Genomic DNA, 25,533 nt, shown 5'->3' with positions numbered 1-25,533 from the left:
CGTATGAGTGTGTGACGTGAGGGTGTAGTTACAACTCTCAGACCCTCAGAGGATGAAATCAGTGACATCCCTGATTGACAACTCTTTCCTAGTGAGAGTGACCGGACACAAGTCACCGAAGGCACCAAAATAGTGCATTAGTAAATACAAGGTTTTTCAAAGTTTGAAATCTTGCTCTCTGTCAAAGCAAGCATATCAGTGTCAAGCAGTTCTTCACTCCAGAGAAGGTGTCCCAGTGTGTGTGTGTTTCAGCACTTCACCACTCAATGGCCAAGGCTCCGGCATGACGTCAGGACCAACTCCATTCTCTGACTTTGGAGAGATCGAATTTCACTGGGAAAACACTTCGGAGGCCTGTCAGGACATCCGTGAATCACAGTGTGGAGAGAGCAAAGGTGGAACTCGTAGTTATAGTAGACTCGTAGTGGAAGTCGTAGACTACACCACCTGGGAAGCGACACCACAGGTGCCAACTAATGATCTTTTAATTTAGGTCACACAGGTTCTTGATATCACTGGGGCAAGAAGGTTCCAATTAAGACTAAATTTATTGAAAAAAATGTAACAAAATTAAAATAAAACTATGTATCTAAGGTCAGACACCAATCGGGCTCACAGTAAAATGGGTGATCAAACAAAGAAGGAGGAGGAGGACAGGGCTGGGGTTTACCATGCAGCAGAGCAACCAAAAGGAAATGAAGGGAGTCCTCAAATCAGTCACCTTTGAACTGCAAACACACACACACACACACACACACACACACACACACACACACACACACACACACACACGCCCAGTCTCGTATTTCTATCCTCGTGGGGACCGTCCATTGACTCCCATTCATGTCTAGCCCCTAACCCTGACCCTTACCCTAACCCTAACCCACACTAAAACAAAGCCTAACCCTAAAGAAATGTTTTTGCACTTTTACTTTTTTCAGTAACAACAACATGGTCAAGAAAACACTGTTTCTCCTACTTAGGACCGGAAAAAGGTCCCCACAAGGCACGTCGTTCCACGTTTTGCTATCCTTGTGGGGACATTTGGCCCCGACAAGGATAGAAATACGAGAACACACACACACACACACACACACACACACACACACACACACACACACACACACACACACACCACACACACACACACAGACACACACACACACACACACACACACACACACACACACACACAATTAAATTAAAAAAGGGAGTGGAGGGGTAAGGACTGCACCACCACAGGGCTCAAACTTCCATACTCAGCCCACAGCACCTGGCAGTAAAGGAAAAGGACAAATCAATACAGCCAATATACCCAAAAAATATAAAACAAATGAGTGTGGACAAAAATAAATTACTCAAATGACAAAAGAGAAATATACAGATTAATACACAGGACAATTTCACTAAATAAATATTACTAAAATCAAATGAATGGAGAGGAAAAAACACACCTTTGAATGATGAGGAGTCCTTGAAAATCTCCCCTGTAAGAGGTTCCTGGATCCAAAACTTTGATTGAACTTGCAAACCAGCACTACTTTGAAAAGAGCTACATGACAGTATGTTTTTTGTCATCCAACTTTAACAAAGTCATCCACCGTAGTTCTTTTGTACTGATGTGTACCTGCAGTGGCAGGCGGATCGTGTTGTGTCCGGCCGTGTCTGTAGATTCCGAGTCATCGTGAAAGCAGCACGAGGCCTGTCCTGTCCTGCTTCCCGCTAGCGGAGCTCAGTCAGCTGTCACAGGTTGCTCGTATTGCACTCGGCTGTGTATATGAATTCCGAGCCGCCGTGAATGCAGCACGGGGCCTGTCCTCCCCTGCTTCCCGTTCGCGGAGCTCAGTCAGCTGTCACAGTCCGAGCCGGAGGGACCGCAGCGGAGCACGAACAGCCAACACAAGCCAGGAAAAATGTCCACTTTTTCAGACAAGTTCAGCGCATACACGATGGCCCAGCTACACGAGATCATCGAGGACGACGAGAAACTCACGAAAATGGTTCAGGAGATGGACGAGGTAGGTTTTAAAGGCAGTGTGTTTCCCCCTTTACTCCGACGTTAGCTCCGCTTCTTCTCGGTCACTGTTTTCTCCTCCTTCGAGCCTTTGTTGTGCTTTCCCAACACGGAAAAGGCTCCACCGATTCACGGCGAGCTTTTTAAATCACCAACATGTACCACCGGGACGGTTCTACATTACGATGTCGTCCAGCACAGCCCAATAAATCGTTAACCTTGGGACGGACCAGGAGGAAGAAGCATTGAAGTTTTAAAAGGTGGAGAATTCCACTTTGCGACGTTGTTTTTCCCAGAAAAACTCGGCTTTGACAGACGACAGGGGCTTGTTGGTGTCCAGAAACATGTGTGAGCATTGTTGCCTTTCAGTATCTGTGAGCAGGTCATGTTATAGTCTGCTAAAATGTGATTTAAGCAGTGGCCTAGATTTGATACTGTCGGGGGCAGCGCGTCGTGCCAAACTCCATTCAAATTCTGTCTCATTTAAGCCCCAGATTGATGGAACATAAATGTAAACAGCAAGTAGGATAAATTGATATTAATGTGACGAATTAAACACCATCTATCACTTCAATACATTTTTCCGTCAAACATAGCCCACCTGTGCAGTTACAGCTGCCAATCTACTGCCTTTTCACTTACATTCACTTAAAGTAGAAATTGACAGTGGGTCGCATTTTACACACACACACACACACACACACACACACACATATATATATATATGTATATATATATATATATATATATTCGAAAACTATTGAAACATTACATCAGTAAACATCATCCTTACTAAGTACATGTTTGCTTGTTACAAACACACACATTCACATCCTAAAAAAGAGCGAACTGCACATTTATTGAGTAATTTTAAAGTATGATTGAAGTGATTGTCTTGTTGAGACCTTTTTGACCAATATATATGTAGCCAATGACCAAGATATATAGCTTGCTTGTTTGTGTGTGTGTTTGTGTTGTTTCTTTACAAAAACAACCAACAGTGCCAACTTGCGGCCTTAGATTGTTTTTGGTGTTACAGCCGTTTCGGTTCTAAGGGACATTGTTTTCAGGATGTTATTGTGGAAATCCAAAAGTTTTCTGAATAGAAAACTCAAAATGGATGTTTTCACCTGAAACATTGTGTAAATGAATTTGAAATCATAAATTAGTTTTCCACCTTTCGAGCGAAGCATGATCCACACTGAGTGCAAATTTATGTCACTATTAATGCCAAATACACTCAGTTTCCCATTATATTCACCTGTAAAATGGAATATGATTTGACATTAATTGTTTTCAGAGAGAAATATGATTTGGTCTGGCTTTGATACTTTAACACTTATTCAGAGACATGTTTTTGTACCAAATTGAAGCAAACCTGCATCTTAAATAGGATCTAATGGGACATAAATCATCCATCAAGAGTTGATTACCTAAAGCTTCAAAAATGTCTCTCATTTTTGAATAAACAATGATTTATGCAGTAGTCAACTCTAATTGTTTTGGTTAGAAAACTTCATTTACATTTATGCCAGTTTCAGGTTGGCTTAATTTATGGACACAGTAAAATAAATGCTATTATTATCAGTTTGCCTCCTCAGATGTGTAGCTGTTACGTCAGGGTAATACATTTCCATTACCTTATTTTTTTTTTATCAATGAAATAATGCTAATTGAGTTGATGTTCTGTAACATTATTAAATGAAAGTCTCATGGTTACATCCCCACGTCTTTTCTGACTCACATATATGATCTCCTTAATGTCGGAAATCCAGCCAGTATTTCCCTGTTAATGTTTAATTGGCATGCGTCTGTTTTGAAGCGCCAGGCTAAAGGTTGAGTCGCTTTCAGAGGACAACTGAACCGTTGAATTAAATGTAGGCCACTTTAAAGTTGTCTGGTTTACACAGGGAAATGACCTTCAGGAAAACACTGCCCCAATAAATGAGGTCATTAAGTCAAAAATAGACATTAATATTGTATGTTTACCACTTAGCGTCAGTACATTTTAGATGAGCTTCAGTGTCTTGAGTACTTCATTGTGAATGTTGATTGGTCTGCATGCACGTGACCAAAACAACCAACAGCTCCCACGAGTGACCTGACAGCCTAGCTAAATTTTTTCAGGGTTTCTGCACTTGATGTGTAAACAGACATCACTAAAGTTGCCATAATGAAACGAAAACACAGAGGCTGCCCTGTAAACGGGGCCTCAGAGAGGTTTTAATGTCTATACCAGTGGTTTGTATCGACACACTTAGCATTTTCCTGACGAAATGTCATAAACACGTGCCCGATTTCAGCGTTGTTCTCTGATGTGCACTCATCACGACACTGGGATATGATTCAAGCGCTGGCTTTCAACACCGGGTTATTGTGCGTTATTCCGTTCACAGATGACCAGCAAAACAACTCAGCATACCCAAGTAATGTCTAATTATCGCGTACCTGCCTTTTAAAAGTTGAGTCATTCTCAGAGCAAAACATAACGCGGTCAGGTTTCGGCCGGTCACGTCAAACTGAAATTTTGGACTAATTTAAGTTTGTTGAGACGAGAAAGTGTACAAGGCAACGTTATTCACTCATCCACATTCACACCTCTGAGTAATTTAGCGTCACCAGTTTACCTCAGATGCATGTTTTTTAGACTTGGAGAACAGCAGATGCACAAATCAAACATGTAATTTATGGGCGAAAAGCCTTGTACTCAAAACCTTTTCGTGTTTATTCACTACTGTTGATAGAAATTCAGTAACTGATGGGAAAACATTTGGTCAGCACAACATCTGTCTGACACTATAACCTTTTTTTTTGTTGCTCTTTTTATTGATTTGATTCCAAAGCAGAAAAACAAAGACAAGTTTTTTAATATTTATAACTATATCTATTTGTTTAGACACCTGGAAACTTCTGAATATGTTATAAAATGTAATTTGAGTTGTGATACAACTTTGATTCTGTTCAATAATAGGAATAAATGTCATTATTTGACTGCAAAATAAATGCAAATTACACTGCGTTTAAGTTGAAATGAGATCAAGACTAGAAATTGGCTCCGGGCAAGTTTCTGCGGACCTTATGTGTTTGACATACTCAGAGAAACACATGTAAATGCATCATATTAAAGCTTTCCCTGAGTGAATTTACAACATTAAAAAAAAAAAAGAATGACTGTTACGTTGTTGTGTAAATAAATACTGAGTCCACTATATTTCTTCATTTGATATGAATTATCGCTTTCCATCATATCTGCACCGGTCAGGCCTGTTTCTTGCTGATAAAACAACTCATAAGTTAATGTGTAATCATCACACAAAATGAGTGTGCTGAAGGTGGAGCAAAACATAACTGAACATTTTCACGCTCTGCTCCAAAGAGACTTCAGATTTCTCAGTGCTTTCTTGTACAGTCAAGGTGTGTTTTCACATTCATATCTAACATACCTTTGCCTCATCCTGCAGCAGAGGGGCTCGCCTGTTCAAGGTAACAATAGATAAACACCTGCTTCAGGTTGCCTTGAGACATTTTCAGAGTAAATCATAACCTAACCTTTGTATCTCTAACCCGCCACAGCTCCAGGATTTAAGATTTGTGCTTCTCATAGCTGTAAGACTGTTTAGGATCCAGGGACATTTTGTAAATTAGCAGGATGCAAATGAGGTGATGTTTTCGTCATCCTTATGACAGTCATTATGAAGACTTGTACAGTAAAACCGTACAATCACAGACAAGATTCAGCAACGTGTCAGACATTTTTAACATGAGCTTCAATAACACAGTGAGACTGAAGAGCTGCAGATATTAAAAGTTGAGGTTATCCTGGTGAACGGAGCACCGATGCTCAATCGTTGTACTTTTTTTGGACAATTTTACAAAAGCAAAATAAACAGAACCTTCCCTAATATTATAGCCACAAAAGGATTAAACAGCTGCCTAGCTCCAACACCGTCAGGAACATGATGATATACCAAACTATTCATATCAAGGACGATCAGAGGCTCCCTTGGTTGACAAAGAAAGATATATCCGGGAAAGGAAAGTGGAGTTTATAGAAAGGTTATCTATCAGGAAGAATAGTTGCTGTTGTGTTTATGTAATGTTCTCATGTAATCCATCAACTGCTCTCTTTTTTTATCGGGGAGGGATAAACTATAGTTTAATGCTGTAAAACGTTTCTACTGCATCACTGAGCCTATGACAATCGGATACGATGAAAAGCTTTTCACTACAGAAGTTTCTCCTCATCTGTTTTCCACGGTTATATTTTGCATTTGTAGTCTTGTGTAACTTCTGTTAGTATCATTTTTCAACCGTTAACAGATGTGAAACAACAAACAAAAGCCCTGTTTTTGTGACTTTTCGTTGCATTTTTGTTAGAGAGAAAAGTTTTGCATTCACACAGCAACGCCTTTCAAACAGTCTCCGTTTTACACGAAAAAAGGCAGAAATGTGAAGACAGTGTAGTTAACATGCCATGAAACCACTCACAGATACTGCTGAGTGCAGTACACCATAAACATTAGCAATGGCAGAATGCTGATATTTTTTTATGGATAGACAAGCTTTTTGGTTTTCCCATGAAATATCGTGTGAACAGGGCCTACATCAGATACATGCCGAAAGATGGTACATTATTAGCTACCTGTGTTTATCTGATTTCTCAAAATGCCTGATTACTTGTTAATCTGACAAGTAATCATATGCTTGTTAGTAGGGCTGGGCGATATGGCAAAAAAAATGATCACGATTATTTTTTCCATATCATTCAATCTCGATTAAAATCACGATATGTTATATTGTTTTTAAACCAGTTTTAAAGCATCTGCACTGAAAACTAGAACTATAGAATAGTTTAACATTTTATTAACAAACCAAGCAAATAGCAATGCAAATTAAATAATATAAACATAGAAAAATATAAGAACAATTTCACTTAACAGTGCAGTAAATGGAAAAAAAAAAATCTAGCACCAAGACAATAAAATCCTGCGATGCACCGTTTTTTCAGTAAAAGAGAAGAACTGAACGATCGTTAGTTAAAGTGTGACAGTTTCCAGCCCTGAGGATTTTTGTTGCTATAAAAGATTAAAAAACTAAAGAAACCGCCTGGGGATAATGAAGGTGCTTTAGAATGTAAACATTATTTTCAAGTTCTGATGCTAAATATGCTGCTGCCATCATTAATGCTTGCATCAAATGTACAAATTTCAAATAATCTAGATTGGACAGATTAGATTTAAAATGTAACGGTGCAAAACTACAATAATATAAAAAAAATAGACAAAATTAATCATTTTTCTCCTCTTACAATGTTGCTCGTATGGTGCAGTGGCCTGAAAAGACAGCACTGGCTACGTTTACGTGCAGTCAATATTCGTGTTAAGATAAATATTCTGGTTTCTGAAACATTTGGAATAACCCCAGGGAGATCCTCATTCAGACCACGGCCACAGGCGACGCCATGACTGCAATTGCACTTCATGCCACTAGGTGTGCTGTTTGCACGTTCAACCTTATTTTACACAGACACCACAGAAGAAGACCGGCGCTGCAGCCGCTGCAGGCTCTCTGCATGTTGTTAGAAGCAGAGCGTTAGCGGCAAGAAGTGGTGATATTTTTAATGATGCGATGCACCGTCATTTTCAGTAAAAGAAGAACTGAACGATCGTTAGTTAAACTGTATCACAAGTAGTTCCTGGACTCAAAAGACCAGATTCTTTGCGGATCGGTGTGCTAGCAGCGGTGTGCTAGCAGCGGTGCGGGTGGAGCAGCCTGTCCTGTCAGCAGCAGCCTCATCTTCAGAGGATAACGCCAATACATGGCTGACTTCATCTGCTTCGCTGCTCCACGTTCAGCTCCATCTCTGTTTACTTCTCAGACAAATTGCAGGCGGCAGTTGAGCAGGAAAAAGTCGACTGTGTCACGCACATTTCTGCCATGTCTGATCGAGTAAATGTGCTCACAGCTGATCACCGTGATCGACTGGAAATTAATCGCGATCACCAATCACGATCATATAATCGCCCAGGCCTACTTGTTAGTGTGGCTAATAAACTAGTCATTTTGTTAAAATTCATTCACTAGTTCCCAAATAGCCTGGTTGACTGATACATCATGGAAAACAACAATTATTTATCAGTAAATTTGGTCAGTTTATCAGCTCAGAATTGAAACCAGCAGCAACAAATCAAAGTTTATGAGCATCATGTCTTTTAAACCGTAGTAAATTAATTTAGATAACGATCTGAGTCGTGACCCACAATACAAGTCATCCACTGACTCTCCTTAAGGACTGCTGTTCCACCCAGGCCATTTGGCTGATGTGTGGAAGAAGGCAGACCGGAGCTCAGCAATCCTCCTATTAATGCCTACCTGCTTTGCACTGTGCCATAACTCTGTCCTTGACTCGATAAGCAGCTGGTAAGCCTCCGTTTTTTCCCGTACACCCAGCGATTACAAGCCCCGGTCCTTGGAGAGGTTTTGCCACAGACAGATATGTGGCATGTCAGGAGGGGAGGGCCAGCAGATTAGCGTTTTAGACAGGATTTGTGCGTCTGGTTGTTTCCCATGCTTATTCTGTTGATACGGCTTCTTTTGTCCGCTTCAATACTTACTTCAAAGGTGCCATAAATTGACAAATTTTCTTACTTGTCTCAGTCCGTAACCATTTGTTGAACCCCTGATATTTGCCAAATAATTGTTAGTGTGTGTAGAAAATGTTCTCTTGGATACTGTTAGCTTCTGATCATGTCAGTCAAATCAGGAATACGCCTCCTCGAGCTTGAAGTTTTCAAAAATCGTCCAGACATCATTTCACATGTTGTTCAAGCTTTGTACGTGATGTACTTTTTGCAGCAGGTTGGACTGTTGGGGGTTTTTATCTTAAGTTGCAGGGTCATGCAAAGTTTTTAATTTTCTGTCTTTGTCATAAAGAAGCTATTCAGGGTTTTGCTTCAGTGGGTTTTAGTACACAATAACATCTGTTCCGTGCATACAAGCCTACGGAATCATTTCACAACCATTAGCTGATGTGGTTTTAGCTCTATTTTTGTCAAAAAGAAGCTATTGAAGTTCGTGTGCCCATGTTAACTTGAATTTTTGTCTGTATTAGTGACTTCAGTGAGTCTTTAAATGCTTTATTCAACATGTTTTTAGCTTCAGGTGGTTCAGTTTGGGCTTATCAGCTTTAAACTGTGTGTCAGCACAGGCCTTTTACTTCTTCAAGCTGGGTAAGATTTTGGCGTTATCAGTTTGGTGTTTTGCAGAAAATAGAGGATGTCTTGTGTGTTACTAACATGAGGTCTTTAACCTTTCCTTCTGTGCGCCTGCTGGATGTGTCTGTCCAAATCAGCGCTCCCAGAACAATTTTCCCACCATGTGGCTTCTCTGTGAGGTGTAGAGACTTAGTCTTTCCCCCCTACAGCTCAGTCAGTAATTGCAAACATTAAGCACACACACTGTGTCAGACGCAGGAAATTTTTTTCTCGTCTGTTGTCCTGGCGCTGCGGCTCTCACTTTGGCAGTCTAATTTAAGCTCCTTTTGCGTAAGAGCGACGACTCAGTGCCTGAGAACACGATGAAGAAGCCTCTGTTCGCAGACACGAGGGACTACAGTAGAAGCCACTGTATGCCGGCGTCAGAGACCCAGATCCATTTCAGAAAGGACACAAAGCAAAACAGAGCATTATTGTCGTCCGTGTAGATGAATGCCGCGGCCTTTCACGTTGTCACTCAGGGCTTTTTTCGTCCACGCCCTGTCCGATTGTTCCTGCGGTTTCGTTTTCCTGGTGGCAGAGGTTAGCAAAGAGGGGAGGGGCCTGCTCTCCGCGATGACGCTGCAGTTGTTGTTGACTCAAGTTAGTCATGAGATCATCAGAGAGATGGAGGAGAGGCAGCCAAGTGAAGACATGCCTGAGCCAAAGGTGGAACCACTGCCGGTGGAATTCTTTCTTCACCGGACAGGAACAAAGGCAGCAAGTGTCATGAAGCATTGAGTGAAACTTCAGAGTGCTGAAAAACACTCAGTATGCGTCCGTAGTACGAGAACACAAACCTGCCCGGCCTCAGATAGTAGGTAATAAGCTCACTGTGTCTGCGAGGCCTTAGCTGCTTTTTGAATAATGCAAATGGTTCTGCTTTGAATTTTCTTGCACTTGGTGCAGCCTGTTTGTTATCACAGCTCCACTCTGCACAGGTCGTACCTTCACACGGAGCGTGACCATCGCTCCGCTGTACATTAACTAAGACTCGTATGTACAGTGGTGTCAGCTGTGCTGGAGGTATGAAACACTTGCCTCAAGTTTCCACTCATTTCGAAGTTTTCTTGGTCAATGAATGATCTGACATCCTGATGCTACTGGCAGGAACTGGATTGTCTTGTTCTTGGTCATTTTTACTGATAGGGTTACCAGACGGGGTGTAATCCCAAGCGTTTTTCTTCACTGTAATGTTTTGGCCAATCAGAAAGGGGCAGTCTGTTATATTGGGGGAATTCTGTGTTTGCTAATGATCCTGAGAACAATTGTCCTTTAGGCTGGTGATGAAGGGAAAGTCTGCGTCTTGAATCCAGGTGAGAGGTGAGGGGCCATAAAAAGTCATATGAGCAGTGGACAGACTGGACTCCGGATGAAGGAGATTCAACTCGTGTTGATTTATTATTGTTCTTTGTAAGCATTCAGGGTCACATTCAGCCCAAATTCATCTTGAGTGGCCTGGACTGGTACAGTAGTGCCATAATAACCTTTACGTTTCAGTTTTGAAGTTTTCTTTGAAATTGTTGGTTTTTGCGAACAGTTATTTTGAAAAATAACCACAAGCTCAACCTAAAGCCAATTTCCTGGTGCAAAGTATAGAAAAATGTTCAAAAAAACTTCTCTAGCTTTTTTATTCAATATATTTTTACAGACTTGTGACTTTGGGGCTCATGCCGGTCTGCTTGCCTTGAGGTCGCTCGTTTTAATAACAGTGTCTCCGACATCTCAGTTTGACTCTCAATGTTGTTGTTGTTGTTCGCTTTTCTTCAGAAATCTGTTAGAAAATCGATGCTTTCTAATTTTGACAACTGGCTCGGTGGTTCGGTGGGCCGAACTGGAGCCTCTCACAGGCTGGTTTTGGCCCACGGACCTTATGTTTGACACCCCTGCTTTAGACTATGGTTGTTGCAGATGAAATGTACACAATTCTTGCGACGGTTCCTGGTGTTTTTCAGTCAGAATGCAGCTTTATTTGTCAAATTCACAACTGTCCTGAACATTTTTCCTCTATAGACAATCACTTGATATGACTGCATGAATGATTGGGTGCTGTATGGACATCCTGGCGCTTGAGTGTAATCTGTAGCTAGAGTGGATCGACTGTCCCTCACCTCCTGGAAACACTGTTGATCTGCAGAGCATTTTGTGTTTGCTGTGTTTGTGGTTTGATAAAAGAAAGGAAGGGAGAAATGCAGCTCCCATTAGATTCACCTCTGCAGAGAGTGTGACTGATGTGTCTTTGTGACCTGTGTGTAACATCATGTCGCTACACCAGCATCCCCCTTCCCTCCCTCTCTCTCTCACACACACACATACACACACTAAAAATCAGGTCTGTGGTCCATCCGTTTGAGCTCTTAACCTACTTTTGCTGTGATTATTTCAGCTTTGTAGAGAGAGGAAGGGAGCCAAAAGGAAAGAGTGTGGGGATGTAGAGCGAGTTACCCAGCAAACAATTATGTATTTAGTTTGACGGAACAAGCCTGCAGTAATAGATGCTATTTAAAGGTCTGCTTCTTCAGCAGCGGGGCGTCGACGAATGAGAGAGTCTGCCGGTCAGCTCAGGATGTGATGCTGCAGAAAATGAAGTCGCCGTGAGCATATTCAGCCGCTCCTTCCTGCGTGAAATGCCATTTTGCTCCAAGCATCAGAAACCGTTCCGTAATCATCGCCCGAGGGAGGTATTTTTAGAGCTTTCCTGCGTGGCTTCGCTCAGTCCTGGTTCTGTTTGCACATACAACATGCTGGTGGGATGTGTGAAGTGAGTCATATGAGAAGTAGCAGGAGGGTTTTTCTTTATTTAAACCTCCACTGTTTGCACTGTAGGATGTTCTCGCCACCTGTCTCCATTATTTTAGTCCAAACTGCACGAAAGAGGCAACTCCAGGTTCGCCGTAGGCGCAGAGCGCTCGCCATCCAGAAGAGGGCGTCTCCAATCGTAATGCCGTGCTCAGATGTTAGTGTCACTTTGATGGTCTTTGTGAGATTATCTGAAAAATGAAATAAAGATGAAGGTGGTGTTGCTAGCACTCAAATCTCAGACTGAAAATATATTGGTTCTGATCCATGCTAAGTTTGCGTGTTCTCTTCCTTAAAAGTCACTGAATTGAGCTAACATTTTGAAGTCTGAGCTGAAGCTGAGATGTGACGTGCAGGGGAACTCACACACTACATTTCTGCTTCACAGGCATTATGAAACACACAGATTGAAATGACTGGCAGGAATTAACAATTGTTTCGTGCTGTCAGAAAAATCATCACTGCAACAGGCAGCCATTTTTACTCATAATCCCCCACCAAAGACAGAACACCAACCAGGAAAAAACAAATGCACACAGTCAAAACACGAAGCGAGAGAAACAATGGACGAGCCGGGAATGCTTTGAAACTGGTTGTTTCACTTGTTCTTCTTCCTCTTTTTAAAGTTGACTATGTTCTTCCTCCACTCTGTGTACTGTACTTGCGCACCTGATTGTCACCACTTCCCCCAATGAAAACACGCACAGCTGCTTCCCAGGGAAGAAAACTCAGCCAAGTCGGCTGAATCGTAATCAGGCTTTTGGCGTCGAGACGCAAACACAAGATGATTGAGAAGAAAAGAAATTGTCTCGCAGTATACTGGAGTCATGAGGTAGTGCCACACCTGATGGGATCTACTCTCGGTTTTCATGCCACGACTCGTCGAGATCATCAGTTTGCTGCTCCACTAATGACCGTCTCAATAGCGCTTCCTTGTTTCAGATTTTCCACCCCTCCTCTATGCCTTCCTAAAGCTATTAAAGGTGAAACTAGAAAATTTGGAATCCATCATGTCGTCTGAGTAAGGAGATATAATGAGGTCCTGACTCCAAGATCAGATCCTGATCCTCTGTGTACTCAAGGTGTTTGTACGTCATACGGCACACCTGATACCTGAAGCCTCCCATCAACCCCTCAGCAGAGCAGCTGTCACCAGCTGTCAAGCAGGAGTGTTTGCTCTCTGGGGATCTTTTTTGAGGTTAAACAGTGAGATGCGTGACGTTTCGACGCTATGCTTGTGACATCTCTGCAGTCTTTATCAAATGAGGCTGTATCATATCTCATCTTAATTACTTAATATAAGGTGATATTTTACCTGGTGGCAACACGAAACAGTTTGAGATTATGTTTTTATTGTAGGGGAAGTGTTCGGTTACATCCTGTTCAGGAAAATCTCTTTGAACATTCAGCTATCTGAAATTAGAAAAAAAAAAAAAAGTTGCCAACAGTTAATGTACAGCTGCTATTGAAAATATATTGTAATTATATACTTGGTATCAGCTAGTTTTTAAATGTAAAAATAAAGTCCTCTGTCTTCTGCAGTGACTCAGCCAAAATTATAGATGTCAGGAAAATCTACTGCTGTCTCCTGGTGGAACCAGTTATTAGTGGAATATTTTACTGTTGATGTAACTGTGAAGAAATTGCTGCTGTCAGTGTGAACATGGCATAGATTTTCATTTGTGTTAAATCATATTTTTTTTTCCACACTTGTTCCATTGTTTTGTGTTTTCCTGGTTTGAAAAATTCCTCCTGTGATCTGCGGCCTCGATATACAACATGCCGGACATGACGCGCAGCTGCTGATGAATGGGGTATTGAGGTTTGTTTACGAGCACATTTTTCAACCACTGATTAAGCTTCACAAGTGACGGACAAGGGAAACATTGGCTCACAGACACATCTGCACATCTGTAAAGGTACATGTGCACACAGGATTGAAGATGAGAATAACTTCTCAATTTGCTCACCTAGATAATTAAAAATTAATAAGGAAAATTCAGAATAGTACGGCTAAATGTAGAAACCAAATGCAGTGACTTTTTTTTTTTTTAAAAAAAAAGCTTATTTTTCGGGCTGGACCCGAGCATCCGACTGTTGGGTTGTTGTGGTGTCTTCAGGGTATTGATTTCAAGATCTGAATATTCGCCGTCCTGCTGCCGCGGCGCTGCAACGCTACTCGCAGTACTTCACTTTCTCTCTTTGTCATTGGCTTTTCATGCTAGTTGAAGTTATTGCACCATACGTGTGGCTATGTTTGACCGGCCAGCCCCAGTTCAGAGGTTCTGACTGTGCCCACTTGCTTGGTCGTGATTGATGAAGTCCACTTGGCGTTTTGTTAGCTTTCGAGGAGCTGTTTGTGTGACACACAGGACTTCACAGTATCTGAAGTGTTTCTCCTTCTGCTTTTGAATCATTCCCGTGACACGCTGACAGTCAGAGCTTGTCTTTCTAAATATGCGCAGAGCTTTGTGGGAGTTGTGTGAGAGCTGGCAGTCAAAGAGTGATGATTCACGATTAATAACCTCCGCGGAAACTTCCTCATCTGTCGCTGCCCGGTGACGGTTCTCAATAATTGTTGTTGGCTCTGTTTTGTTGGAGGGAAGGATGAATGTCATGTCACGATGGTGTCTTTTTCTGTTCCTGTTCCAGATGCAGGAGGTCCAGCAGAGCAAAGAGCGGACCCTGGCGAACAACCGGACCCTGGCTGAGGAGAACCTGGCCCTGCAGCCCAGACTGGAGCACAAGAAGGAGCAGCTCACCAAGCACTACGGCCGCCTCCAGGAGAGCTTCGAGGCCTATCAGCTCCGCAAGTCCACTCTAGGTACCGCAGCCACGAGGCCGGGATGGCACGCCCCTCACAGGCATTTTTTTATTGGTCACTTTATTGCCAGAGTCCTGAATATTTAATGCTACCGAGCCCTTACGAAATTTGAACACTCCTTTATCCATGAAGTCATTGAGAAGTGATACTAGTGGGAATGGCCCCAGATGGAGCGGGCGCAGTCAGTTCATTAACATTTTAAATCAGCAGGACACCATATTGAATAACTCCATTTCTTCCTCCTACTGGAATGCAGACCCCAACGCAATCTACTCGTGAGTTACTACATCTAAATTCCTCTCTGAGAGTTAAAATACCAAAACACAAATGCCACTCTATGATGCTCTGAAATGTGGATGTTCTCATTTCTTGACCACAGTATCATCAAATGAATTACACAAAAATGTCACCAAGAACCAAATATTTTGTATTTTTGCTGTAAACGGCATGAAAAAAGTCACAGATTCAGTGTTTGTGAGTCAGTTCTTCACTGTGGAAGATGAACTCGTGTGGGTTTTTTTTGCATGTTTGTGTAGTGAATAGAAATTGTGTTGTCATGACTTCAGCGGTGTTAAAAGCTGTTGTGGGAAATGCTCTGATAACGTAGAGGCTTTCAGTTGCTTCAGCTCTCCAGTCATTCGCCGTCTCGGCAATGCCAGTTATTTTCATTAGCAGCTCGAGGTCTTATGCAATACCTTTTTCTCTCATTGTCTGTGCGAGCACGAGGCCGAGAGACCCGTTTGTCCAGTTCCTCAGTTTCCCAGCTCCGCTCCGCTCCCAGCAGCCCTGTTTGTCGAGCTGTAATCGAATCGCGTTCGAGTCGAGCGAGCAGCAGGTCTGATTTTGATCTGTTCTGCTGGATCTCCAAAAGCTCTCAGAAGCTGTATTATGCCTGTCTGACGCACCTTTCACAACACTTCCTGGTGTTTGAAAAGACATGGACTGACGATGCTTGTGACCTTGTTGACTCAGCGGTTGCCAAGCAGCTGTCTTAAAATAGCATGCCAGCCATTCAGTCGTCTGCCGCACTGATAAAAAGTTTGACTTTGGCTCTTTCCTGCCAGGCGTGCAGTGTCTTGAAGTTTGGTTGAAAGGTTGTTAGAGGCGTTGGAACAGATCCAGAGTCACACATTGAGAACGCCCCCACTTTGAAACTGTAAGAAAATATGAAGGCTTTATGGTCTGTCTCTGTAAATCCTGATTTAGTTTTTTTTTCTGGTTTTAAGAGAAAAAAGACAAAATTTTACAGTGAAAACATAGTTTATTCACAAATGAAATACACCTTATGACTGTTTAATAAGTAAACTCTGACTTATTATGCTAAATACAGAGGGGAAAATGTTTCATTCAACACACAAAGGTGTCTTTGGGGAAAAGGGGGTTCTCAGCTTTTTTTGTCGTTTAAAACTACATTAAAACACACTGACACCCAACCCTGCAGTGGAGTTGACTGACTCAATCATGTTCAGTCAATACAAGGAAGATGCTCTATAATCTGGATGTTGAAATATATCTTTCCGTCCTGTGGCCATCAGACTCTCTGCCGCGCCGCTTTTAAATAGTGTTTGCTGTGTTTCGGTTAATTTCATCCTTTGTGTTTAAATTAGTCATCGTTAAGCCTTGTCCATATTAATATTTAAAATTATGTATTAAATTTTTATCCTGTCTTATTTTATATTTAAATTTTTATTCATTTGGTTTGGACCAAATTAAATTAAGAATTAAATAAAGGGGTTAAATAAACCCTTTTTATTCTATACAATACTATAATGTACAAATTGTCTGAAAAATATTTGAAAAGAAGGATGTAACTGCTAAAATCAGGTACAAATACAGCTGAAAATGTAATGCAGTCTTTGTTTTAAGACTATGCAAATGAAAACTTTAAAGGCCGTGTTTGACCTCGTCTGAAAGATTGAACGTGTTTCATGGCTCCACTAAATTTGATTTAAAAATCACTAAAATGACTATGGGCTGGAAGTTGACCATGGGCTGGAAGTTGACCATGGGTTGAGACATGTTTTGCTTGAGGACAGTAAAAACGCATCACTCCAGCTGCTGTTCTGGTTTGATGGCAGTTCTCTTTCATCAAACGTTTTTTTTTTTTTTTTGTTGTCTGCAGGCGATGGCTTTGTCAAATGTAGGTTAGTCGGTGTTGTCCCCCCACACCGCGCACACACACACACACACACACAGCTTCCCTCCCCCTCCCCACCTCGCACACGCTCGCCGTCCCAGTTGTGGATTTGCAGCGGAGCAGCTGGAGACGGACGGCGGCGCTCCGAGCCGACAGGAACGGAGCCCGTTTGACCCACATGACAGATTGAACATACACTGAACTCATCATGCTGTCATTTGCATCCAGTCTCCTCCCTTTCCCGTCATTATCTCCAGGAAATGTGTGGCGGCTGCGTCGTCCTTCACTGTCCGGTTGGCTGGGCGCAGGGGAGCGCGCACACACACACACACACACACACACACACACACACACACACACACACACACACACACACACACACACACACACACACACACACACACACACACACGCACGCACGCACACTGCCTCCGAGGACGACAGCCTCCAGCGGACCATTGTGCTGCCAGGCAAGCTGGTGTAAAGCAGCCACCGTGGGTGGGAGGGAGTGGTGCATGATGGGACTGGCTGTCGGGGGAAGTTGGAATAGTGGGAGAAAGCGAGCGAGTAAAAAGGCAGTAAGGCAGGCCAGAAACCCCCCCCCCCCCCACCTCCCCTCCCCTCCCCTCTGCTCCCCACGTCCGATACACAGCCGAGCCCGACGTGGTTTCATTTACTAAATGGCCGTCTCATGATCTCCAAGCCCAGACTCTGTGTGTTTGTGTAGTGTGTGTGTGTGTGTGTAGTGTGTGTGTGTGTGTGTGTGTGTGTTGCTCCTCTCAGCTCAGCCAGAGAATCGCAGCTCTGTGTGGACGGTGCTTCACTGACACGCCTGAGAGAACAGGACAGTACAGACTGGAAGTTGGCCCGATAAAAATGCTTTGTGTCAAGCGTGACGCCCCCCCACTTCGTCTTTGAAGGGATTTTTTTTTTTTTCCTACTTTTCAGTTTAAGCTCCATCTGCAACATTTGGCAACCCAACGTGAGGTTTTTTTTTTTTGTTTTTTTTACATCTTCTGCCAACATTTCAGACTTGTGGATTAGTAGGAAATTAGACAATTTAATGGGGATTTTGGTCTGACTATGTTTAGTGTCTAAAACCAATCGGATAATTTATATTAGGGACTTTTCCGTCCACTGTACAAATGACCAGAATGCTGTTTATTCAGACATTGATGCTCAGGTGCAAATAATTGAATGTGTTATGAACTAGAGTAACTTGATGTCGTCACGTCAGTAGTGACATTTAAACAAAAAAGTTGTGAAATGAAAATGCAGAATTGAGTTTTCAGTTGAATAGTTGTTGCGTAAACGGGGCCTGAAAGATTGAGACTTTTCATGCAAATGGCTGAAATGAAGGAGCTGAAGCGCCTGGAAAGACTCATCATTAGAGCCCCTCCTGCTTCTGATCGATGCCACCTGTGCTGCTCCCATCGGCAGCTGCTAACGGGGAGGAAGCGGCCAGGTCGACACATTCTCTCCGAAAAGATTGGGGAAAAGAAGTCTTTTTGCTGCGTTCCACTTGTTTCTGAAGTTACAACCTAATTTAAATCTGACTTCACTGCCTTCAAGCCAAGTTGGAGCTCAGCATTTAAGTAACCAGAAAACCTTGTAACTTTATACTCTGCATCACTGGGGCAGAGCTTTACAAGTCTCTGTGCTAGTTATTAGATTTTCCTCCCAGAGGAGGAGCGAAAACCACAACATCTGACCACAGGTGATGGCACCGGTGCGATAAAGCCGTGCAGCACTTCCACTGTGGTCTCGGATAGCCGGGTTCAGTCTGTGCTGCTGTGGTTGTGTGGGAGGAAGCACATGTTCAGACAGCTGGGAAATTCCTCCGGTGGAGCTGTGGGAAGTGAGGGATCCAACCTGGAGGAGGGTGGAGGACGACGACACGGATTCAGGACATGTTGAGAAGATAGAGTGTGAGCGGCTTTGTCGCGCTCGTACAGGGTTAACCCATCGCGTTCTGGAAACTTTTTTAGAGCTTTTTCAAGAGGGCAACACTACAAACACACTACACCCCCGATTCCCATTCAAGGAAATTGTTCCTTTTTTGGATTTCAAATACAGACAACTGGCAAATAACTTTCCAATGATATTTGAATGTCAGTAATTGGATTTTTTGGAGAATAGCTCAAGTGATTTACAGGATTTTCTTAAAAGTGCTTCAGGAATGAATGATTTTTGGAATGAAAACTAGAAGGAAAAGATTAGGAGTTCTTGGTTTGTAAAGTTTAAGTTTACATTTATCATCTTTATGACTCCTGAATTAAAAAGAGGAAAAATCCAAAATAGACAGTAATCACTGTGAATAGTGGTTTACTGCCAGTCCAGTCACTTTACTCCTGAATGGGAGGAATACGGGCTGAGGTGTGATTATTACCGGATAGACGAGTTGACTGTATTTATTTATGACTTTACTGAAGCTGCTACTGTCTGACTGATGCACTGCATTAGACCGTCTTTATGGGCTCTTAATGGAGAATGAAGTGGAATTAACTACCTGCTCTCCAGCGGGAATAGTTGGCAGCGCTGCTTCTGATCCTCTGGCTTCCACTGGATGGCCGGTGTTAGCTTGACGTTTGGACCACAGGATGAAAAACACCACACGTTTTTTGTCTTCCTCGTTGAACTGCTGTCATTTTTATTTCCCTATGTGTCATACTAAATTACAAATACAGGCAGCGTGACTTTCCCATAAGCCTCAGCTGCAGTTTGCTTCCTGTTGAAGGATTAAAGGCTGAACTTGACTGATAAAAGTTGTGATAGATTTGTGCTTTGGCGATAACAAGAGAATTGATCAGCCACATTTACTGCTCATGCACTGTAGTCCATTGACAAACTAAACAACAAGAACTGTAATCAGAAGTTTGACGGAAGTCATTCAGTTCTTTTTCTCAAGGATCACTCGTCTCCAGTCTTGGCTTTGGATTTCTGATCTTCCAGACCAATACAGTGACACTAGTTGGCATTGGACACACCAACTCTTGCAAGCACAGAGTCCTGTCGTGGTTGTGTTTTTTTTTTTGTGTTTTTCATGTCTAAATGTGATTTTGAAAACCTCATGATTGGGTATCGCAGCCTCAGATGAATGGTCCATCTGAATCACTCCTCAGTCGGCCACGAGGTGAAACCCGCGTCTCTGCTGTAATTAGAGATCCCCTTTATTGTTTCCAGGCCCGATGGAGCCGTGGCGAGCTCGGTAACAAGTGCTGTGTCACTGGACGCGTTGTCAGGCTGCCACCGTGTGCGCGTGCGTGCGTGCGCGCGCGCGGTCCCGGCTCGGTGTTGACTTTCAGCCCTGCTTAGGAACACAAACAGAACTGTGCTCCCTCCTCTGAGACTCCCAGGCACTTTCAGTTGACTCAAACAGCAGAGGATGCTCGCCGTGTTTGGACTGCGTCCAGCGCCTCCACAGTGACGGGCAGATTTCACCGCTGTGTGTCAAGAGCTCAAATAACTCCTGCTATTGTTCACACACTTCATATAAAGGTACTCAGCTCCAGGAGTCTATTGAAAATGGCTCATACCAACTGCTTGTTCTTGGAAATAGCAAATAACTGAACGCATTTCTCACCGTTCCCCTCCCAGCCTGCAGGTGCTGCTGCCATGACTCCCATTACTGGAGATGTTATCATTTCCGACTTTAGATCTTCTTGCTGATTATTTCCCAGGCAGCGTTCGAGGTGTGACACAGCAGTTTTTCTTAAAGCTGGAGAAAAACTTGGGTACATCTTCAGTTTCCTTGACGTGGCTCCTCAAAGCTTTCATACAGTATTACTTATAAATAAACATTTTTCATTGTTATTTGCGTTCCACACTGATTATCAAAACTGGTCTAATCGCCAGGATGAAAACAGCTCAATGAGGTAAAGCAGCTCAAACACCCTGAATAGATGGATTTACTAAAAGCAAGGGGAAAAAAAGAAAAAATAGCTATAGCTATTCAAACACAGGAAGAAAGGCCAACTAAAAATGATTGAAATAAAAAAAAAAAACAGAAAAATGATACAGTAAAAAAAAAAAAATGGGGAAAATAATTGAATTTGAATAATATTAGTACAGGAAAAAACAATGAAGAAAAGAAATCTCTAAGAGTGGCCACAAATACTAAAAATTCCATATAATGTATATAAATTGTACCTGTGATGCTTCATGAATGCAACGTCAGTTTTTCTATGTATAGCCAAAAAAAAAAAAAAAAATTGAAATAATTCACATTTTGCTGCTTCAGATTAATTTTATCTGGCGAGGATCCTGACGGTGTCTCTTGTGGTGGTGACGGTTTCAGAGTTCTCTGCTAAATCTTGCTGTATAAGTTCTGACTCATTCAGCATTTTCAGCGACCTGAACCTCTGAATTCATGATTGTGTCTCTAAATGCTGCCAGTCCATCCGCCAGAAGAATAACCTTGGTGCTTCTCTCTGATTTGTCGTTTATCAGACCACAAGTCAGGAAACACCTCCCTGGACATTTTGCTGGCCCTGCTGCAGGCGGAGGGAGCGAAGATCGAAGAGGAGACGGAGGTATGCAGTCTCTCTGTCCTCCACCTGCTCTTCCAGTTCCTCTCTTGTCCCGTTTGCTTCAGTCACACAGTGTCGGACCATCAGACTAACTCACCCGCAGTACAACTGTGTCTTTACCATCTTTAGAACCATTTAAAACCTCCTCACTGAAATGGTGACGAACCTCACGGTTAGAGGAAGAAAAAAAAAACCCATACACTGAATGGGCTCACAGGTAAAAACACTTCAGTCCGCTAAACAACACACTCATGACATCGTATCCGTTATATTTATATAGCACATTTAATATATAAAAATGTATTCAAAAGGCTGTACATTAAAAAAAACAAACAAAAAAAACATCCATTATTTAATATAAACTGTTTTTCTCAAAGGGGACTGATGCATTAATATCACAATGAATCATTTTATTTATTTATTTATTTATTTGATAGGGACAATTGCAGACAGATATAGTTGCAAAACAATGTTTGCAGCTGATGTGGTGCGTAAGAGTTTATACCAAAGCTAATTCACTCCCATCCCTAGTTGGGCTTTTCTACACAATTTAACACTAATCAAATAATCAATCCACCCTCAGACAGGCAGATCTAAAAGATGCTTAAAAACTCACGATCACACACATACACATACACCCCCTCCACACACAAGCCTACGATATACAACTTTGAAAAACATTAACGCACTCACACTCATTTTCTCATTCACTCACAGTTCTATTTACAAATGAGTACACTCTTGATCACTTTTAAGCCAAACTTTAGCCTAGAGGTGAAAATTTGAAACTCAGATATGGTCTTCAGCTCGGTCGGTAAAGAATTCCACAACTTTACGCTTTTAAAAGAGAAAGTGGATTGTCCAAATACAATTGTAATTTTACACTTAGACTGTTCCATTTAGTCTGCTTGATTAATAAAAGTTAGGAATTTAAGTGTTAATCTTTCCTCTTCTTCCTTAAGATATTTCCTTTAACATATTTGAAGAGCATCTGTCACTGTTAGAGGCAAATAACTCAAGTAGATTTAGAAAAAAATACATTATATTATATTATATTATATTATATTATATTATATTATATTATATTATATTATATTATATTATATTCTCTCCTTGAATATTATCTGTATATGTGGAGTGTTTGTGCTTTAAATCCGGTCTGTTTATCTGCTTCGCTTCACGTTGGGCCTCCTTCCACTTCCTGCCACAGACACAACGTTCACTCGGTTCCTTTTCTACCCCACACTCTGCTCTCCTTCTTCCTTTCATGTCAACTACGGTTCTTGCTTTCTGTATTTTCTGTTCTTTGTAGGTTAAATCAGTTCATCTGATGATTTTAAGCTATATTGATGTACCAAATGTATAACGCTATGCTTCAAAAAGTATCTGCAGTTTAAATATTCCTGTGTGATCTGGTGAATGTAAACAAAAATATATAATATATATCTCCAACAGCTAACAGGAACACAGAGAAACAAATCACATCTTCATTTCTCACTTTGCTGTAGCTGCAAGTTACTGATCAATCGAAGTGTATTTATGTCAGACATGAGACCTGTGGGCCAGCACTGGCCCGCAAGAGGCTCCAGTCCGGCTAAACCACCAATGGTATGAATTTCAAAGAAAACTTTGTAAGTAGTGGCACAAACCCAGATATGAGTGAAGCTGCCATGAAAGCTAGCAAACTAGCATTAGCCTCAAAGCCATGCTATCTGGGGGAGTTAGTGGAAATATCTATAATGCAGCAGCTAGGAGACATTTCTTGGAATTTTCACTGTGGAACTTGGTGCCAAAGTGACAAGTTAATGAAATGTTTTTCTCTCCCGCTGCTGTTTCCATCTTCCTGGCTCGTGTTGAGTCGGCTGTGACGGTCTGCTGTGCTCTGTCCTCGCTTCCGTCCACAGAACATGGCCGACTCCTTCCTGGACGGCGACGTGACCCTGGACTCCTTCATCGACTCGTACCAGAGCAAGAGGAAACTGGCCCACCTGCGGCGCGTGAAGATCGAGAAGCTGCAGGAGATGGTGCTGAAGGGCCAGCGGCTGCCGCAGGCGTCCGTCCCCCCCTCCCGCTCTCAGGACGTGTCGGCCGCGGCGGCCTCCGTCCTTGCCAACGCCGACGGCAGCTCCTCCTCCCCGGTCCCGCAGCCCAGGAGGAAGCCGCCGCTCCCTCCGTCACAGCCCGTCCCCGCCCTGAATCCTCTTCCTGCTGCCTCCGCCGCCGCCCCCGCCCCCCAGCCTCCTGCCTTCTTCTCGCCGTACCCGCCCATCCCGCCCAGGACGGGGCAGCCCTTCCCCAACGTGTCCGGCTACCCCAGCCACTACCTGTCCCAGTACCCGCAGGCCCTGCCCCAGAGGCCGGCGCCCCGCCTGGCCCCGCAGCCCGGCTTCATCATGCAGTAAACCCACCAAGTTGCCACTCGGGAGGAACGCGGCGTGTGTGTCTGTGTCCAAGACTCTTCTCACTCCCGGAACTTCTCTGAGAACAACTTTACTGCGTCGTCCGCCTTCTTGGATTACGACCGATCACGACGCGAGAAGGCGGACCCGGCACCGGCTGGTCTGGTCGCGCTCAGCTGAAGCGGACTCCCCTCCCCCCCACACCTCCAATCAGACCTCTGTGGATTCGCGCTCAAGTCCCATTCCTGCCAACAACACTCCCGATAAAGTTGACGTCTGCGGTCACGTGAGCCGTGCAGAGCCGTGCAGAGCCGCAGCATCTCTGGCCCCATTCGCATTGCCCTCCAAACACGTTCCTCCCGTTTTTAAACGGGGGTTCGATTAGCCATTCAAATCTTCACTATCCCATTTTTTCCAGATAACATATATGCAAGCAAGGAGAGACCCTACTTACTGTGCAGTTTCCCCAAAACATATTCAGGCAAGAGACTGCATCTATGCTGTGATTTTCTCTTCTTTTCAATTCAAAATATTCAAAAGGTACATAGAAATCTTTGAATTGCATTACGCTGATATAGTTCTAATGGAGTTCTGTTAATAATAGCCAGGATAGACTGATTAACACGAGTGGGCGTGTCTCCTCTCTGCCGTGTGAGAGTCCAGACCCGCCCTGTTCAAGATGGCGGCTGAGGCTGAGCAGTCCGCCTTGGGGCAGCCGAACCAGTAGAGACTGAACTGTTTTTAGTGGAGGCCCGCTGAGCCTCGCCTGAAATGAAGGATTCATGTATAGCCATACAGTACACTCCAGATGTGTGTGTGTGTGTGTTGTTTTCTGTGGGTCTCCATTGTGATGCAACACTCCTTTTTTTTTGTGTGTGTGTGTGGATGTGATATTAATGATGTCTTGATCGCCCTCAGCTGGGATTGGGAAATGGCGCCGACAGTCCACCGGATGTGGTGGCACTCGCTGTTCGGTTCCTTTCAGTTTTCTGTGGCGCTGAGCACCAAAGACTCCCCACATCAGTCTGTGTCTCACTCTCTTTTATTTCCATGTGAGTAAAGACCATCAGTCCCAACATATCCGTGTGTGAAACACTTTTTTTTTTTTTTTTTTTGGTGAAACCAGATGTCTCGAGTAAGAACTTTTGAAGCCATCCTGGCTTTGGGAGGACTTGTTTTTTTTTCATTTTTGTCTGGTGTGATTATAAAAAATGGAGAAAAACAACAAAAAGGACATTTATTTCTTTCCTCCTGTCGCTGTGCACTGTTGAAGAGCCACGAGTGCCTACACTTGAAGTGACGTTGATCACGTGCTGACTGCTCCACGTTTCAAGCCCTGACTCTTCAGATGGGGGAAAAAAAAAAAAAAAAACCCAAAATTTTCAGTTTTCTTATCCTGCTGCTGAAGGTTGAGCCCATCTTTACTCTGTCAGCAGTAGCAGAGGGAAGACGACCCTCCGAGGCCTCGTGGTGCTCCTCCTCCTCCTCCTGCGGCCCCGGGGCGTCACTTCACACTCCTTGCATGTGATGTTTGTGCTGTTCTGTAACCGGTGAAATAGCAGGGCTCTGGAGTCCAGG

The 25,533-nt window shown here is 43.0% G+C and overlaps 1 protein-coding gene across 1 annotated transcript; it reads left to right on the top strand.

The window, feature by feature from the left end:
* Window positions 1-1,846: 1,846 nt before the first annotated feature.
* vps37ba (VPS37B subunit of ESCRT-I a) lies at window positions 1,847-25,373 on the top strand. Its single transcript, XM_030105210.1, has 4 exons — window positions 1,847-2,018; window positions 14,719-14,890; window positions 21,477-21,559; window positions 23,461-25,373. The coding sequence occupies exons 1-4, from the start codon at window positions 1,914-1,916 to the stop codon at window positions 23,956-23,958; spliced, it is 858 nt and encodes a 285-aa protein (XP_029961070.1). The 5' UTR covers window positions 1,847-1,913; the 3' UTR covers window positions 23,959-25,373.
* The last annotated feature ends 160 nt before the right edge of the window (window positions 25,374-25,533 follow it).

This window comes from Salarias fasciatus, chromosome 12 (genome assembly GCF_902148845.1).
Source record: "Salarias fasciatus chromosome 12, fSalaFa1.1, whole genome shotgun sequence".
Classification (NCBI taxonomy): Eukaryota; Metazoa; Chordata; class Actinopteri; order Blenniiformes; family Blenniidae; genus Salarias; species Salarias fasciatus.
Note: the sequence above shows the minus strand (reverse complement) of the source record. Positions and strands in the feature narration are given on the sequence as shown.

Bases quoted from the DNA above. Each gene is read 5' to 3' on its own strand.
- vps37ba (XM_030105210.1), top strand. From the start codon at position 1,914: ATGTCCACTTTTTCAGACAAGTTCAGCGCATACACGATGGCCCAGCTA. The intron at 2,019-14,718 runs GTAGGTTTTAAA...TTCCTGTTCCAG, and splicing joins TGGTTCAGGAGATGGACGAG to ATGCAGGAGGTCCAGCAGAG. The intron at 21,560-23,460 runs GTATGCAGTCTC...TTCCGTCCACAG, and splicing joins AGATCGAAGAGGAGACGGAG to AACATGGCCGACTCCTTCCT.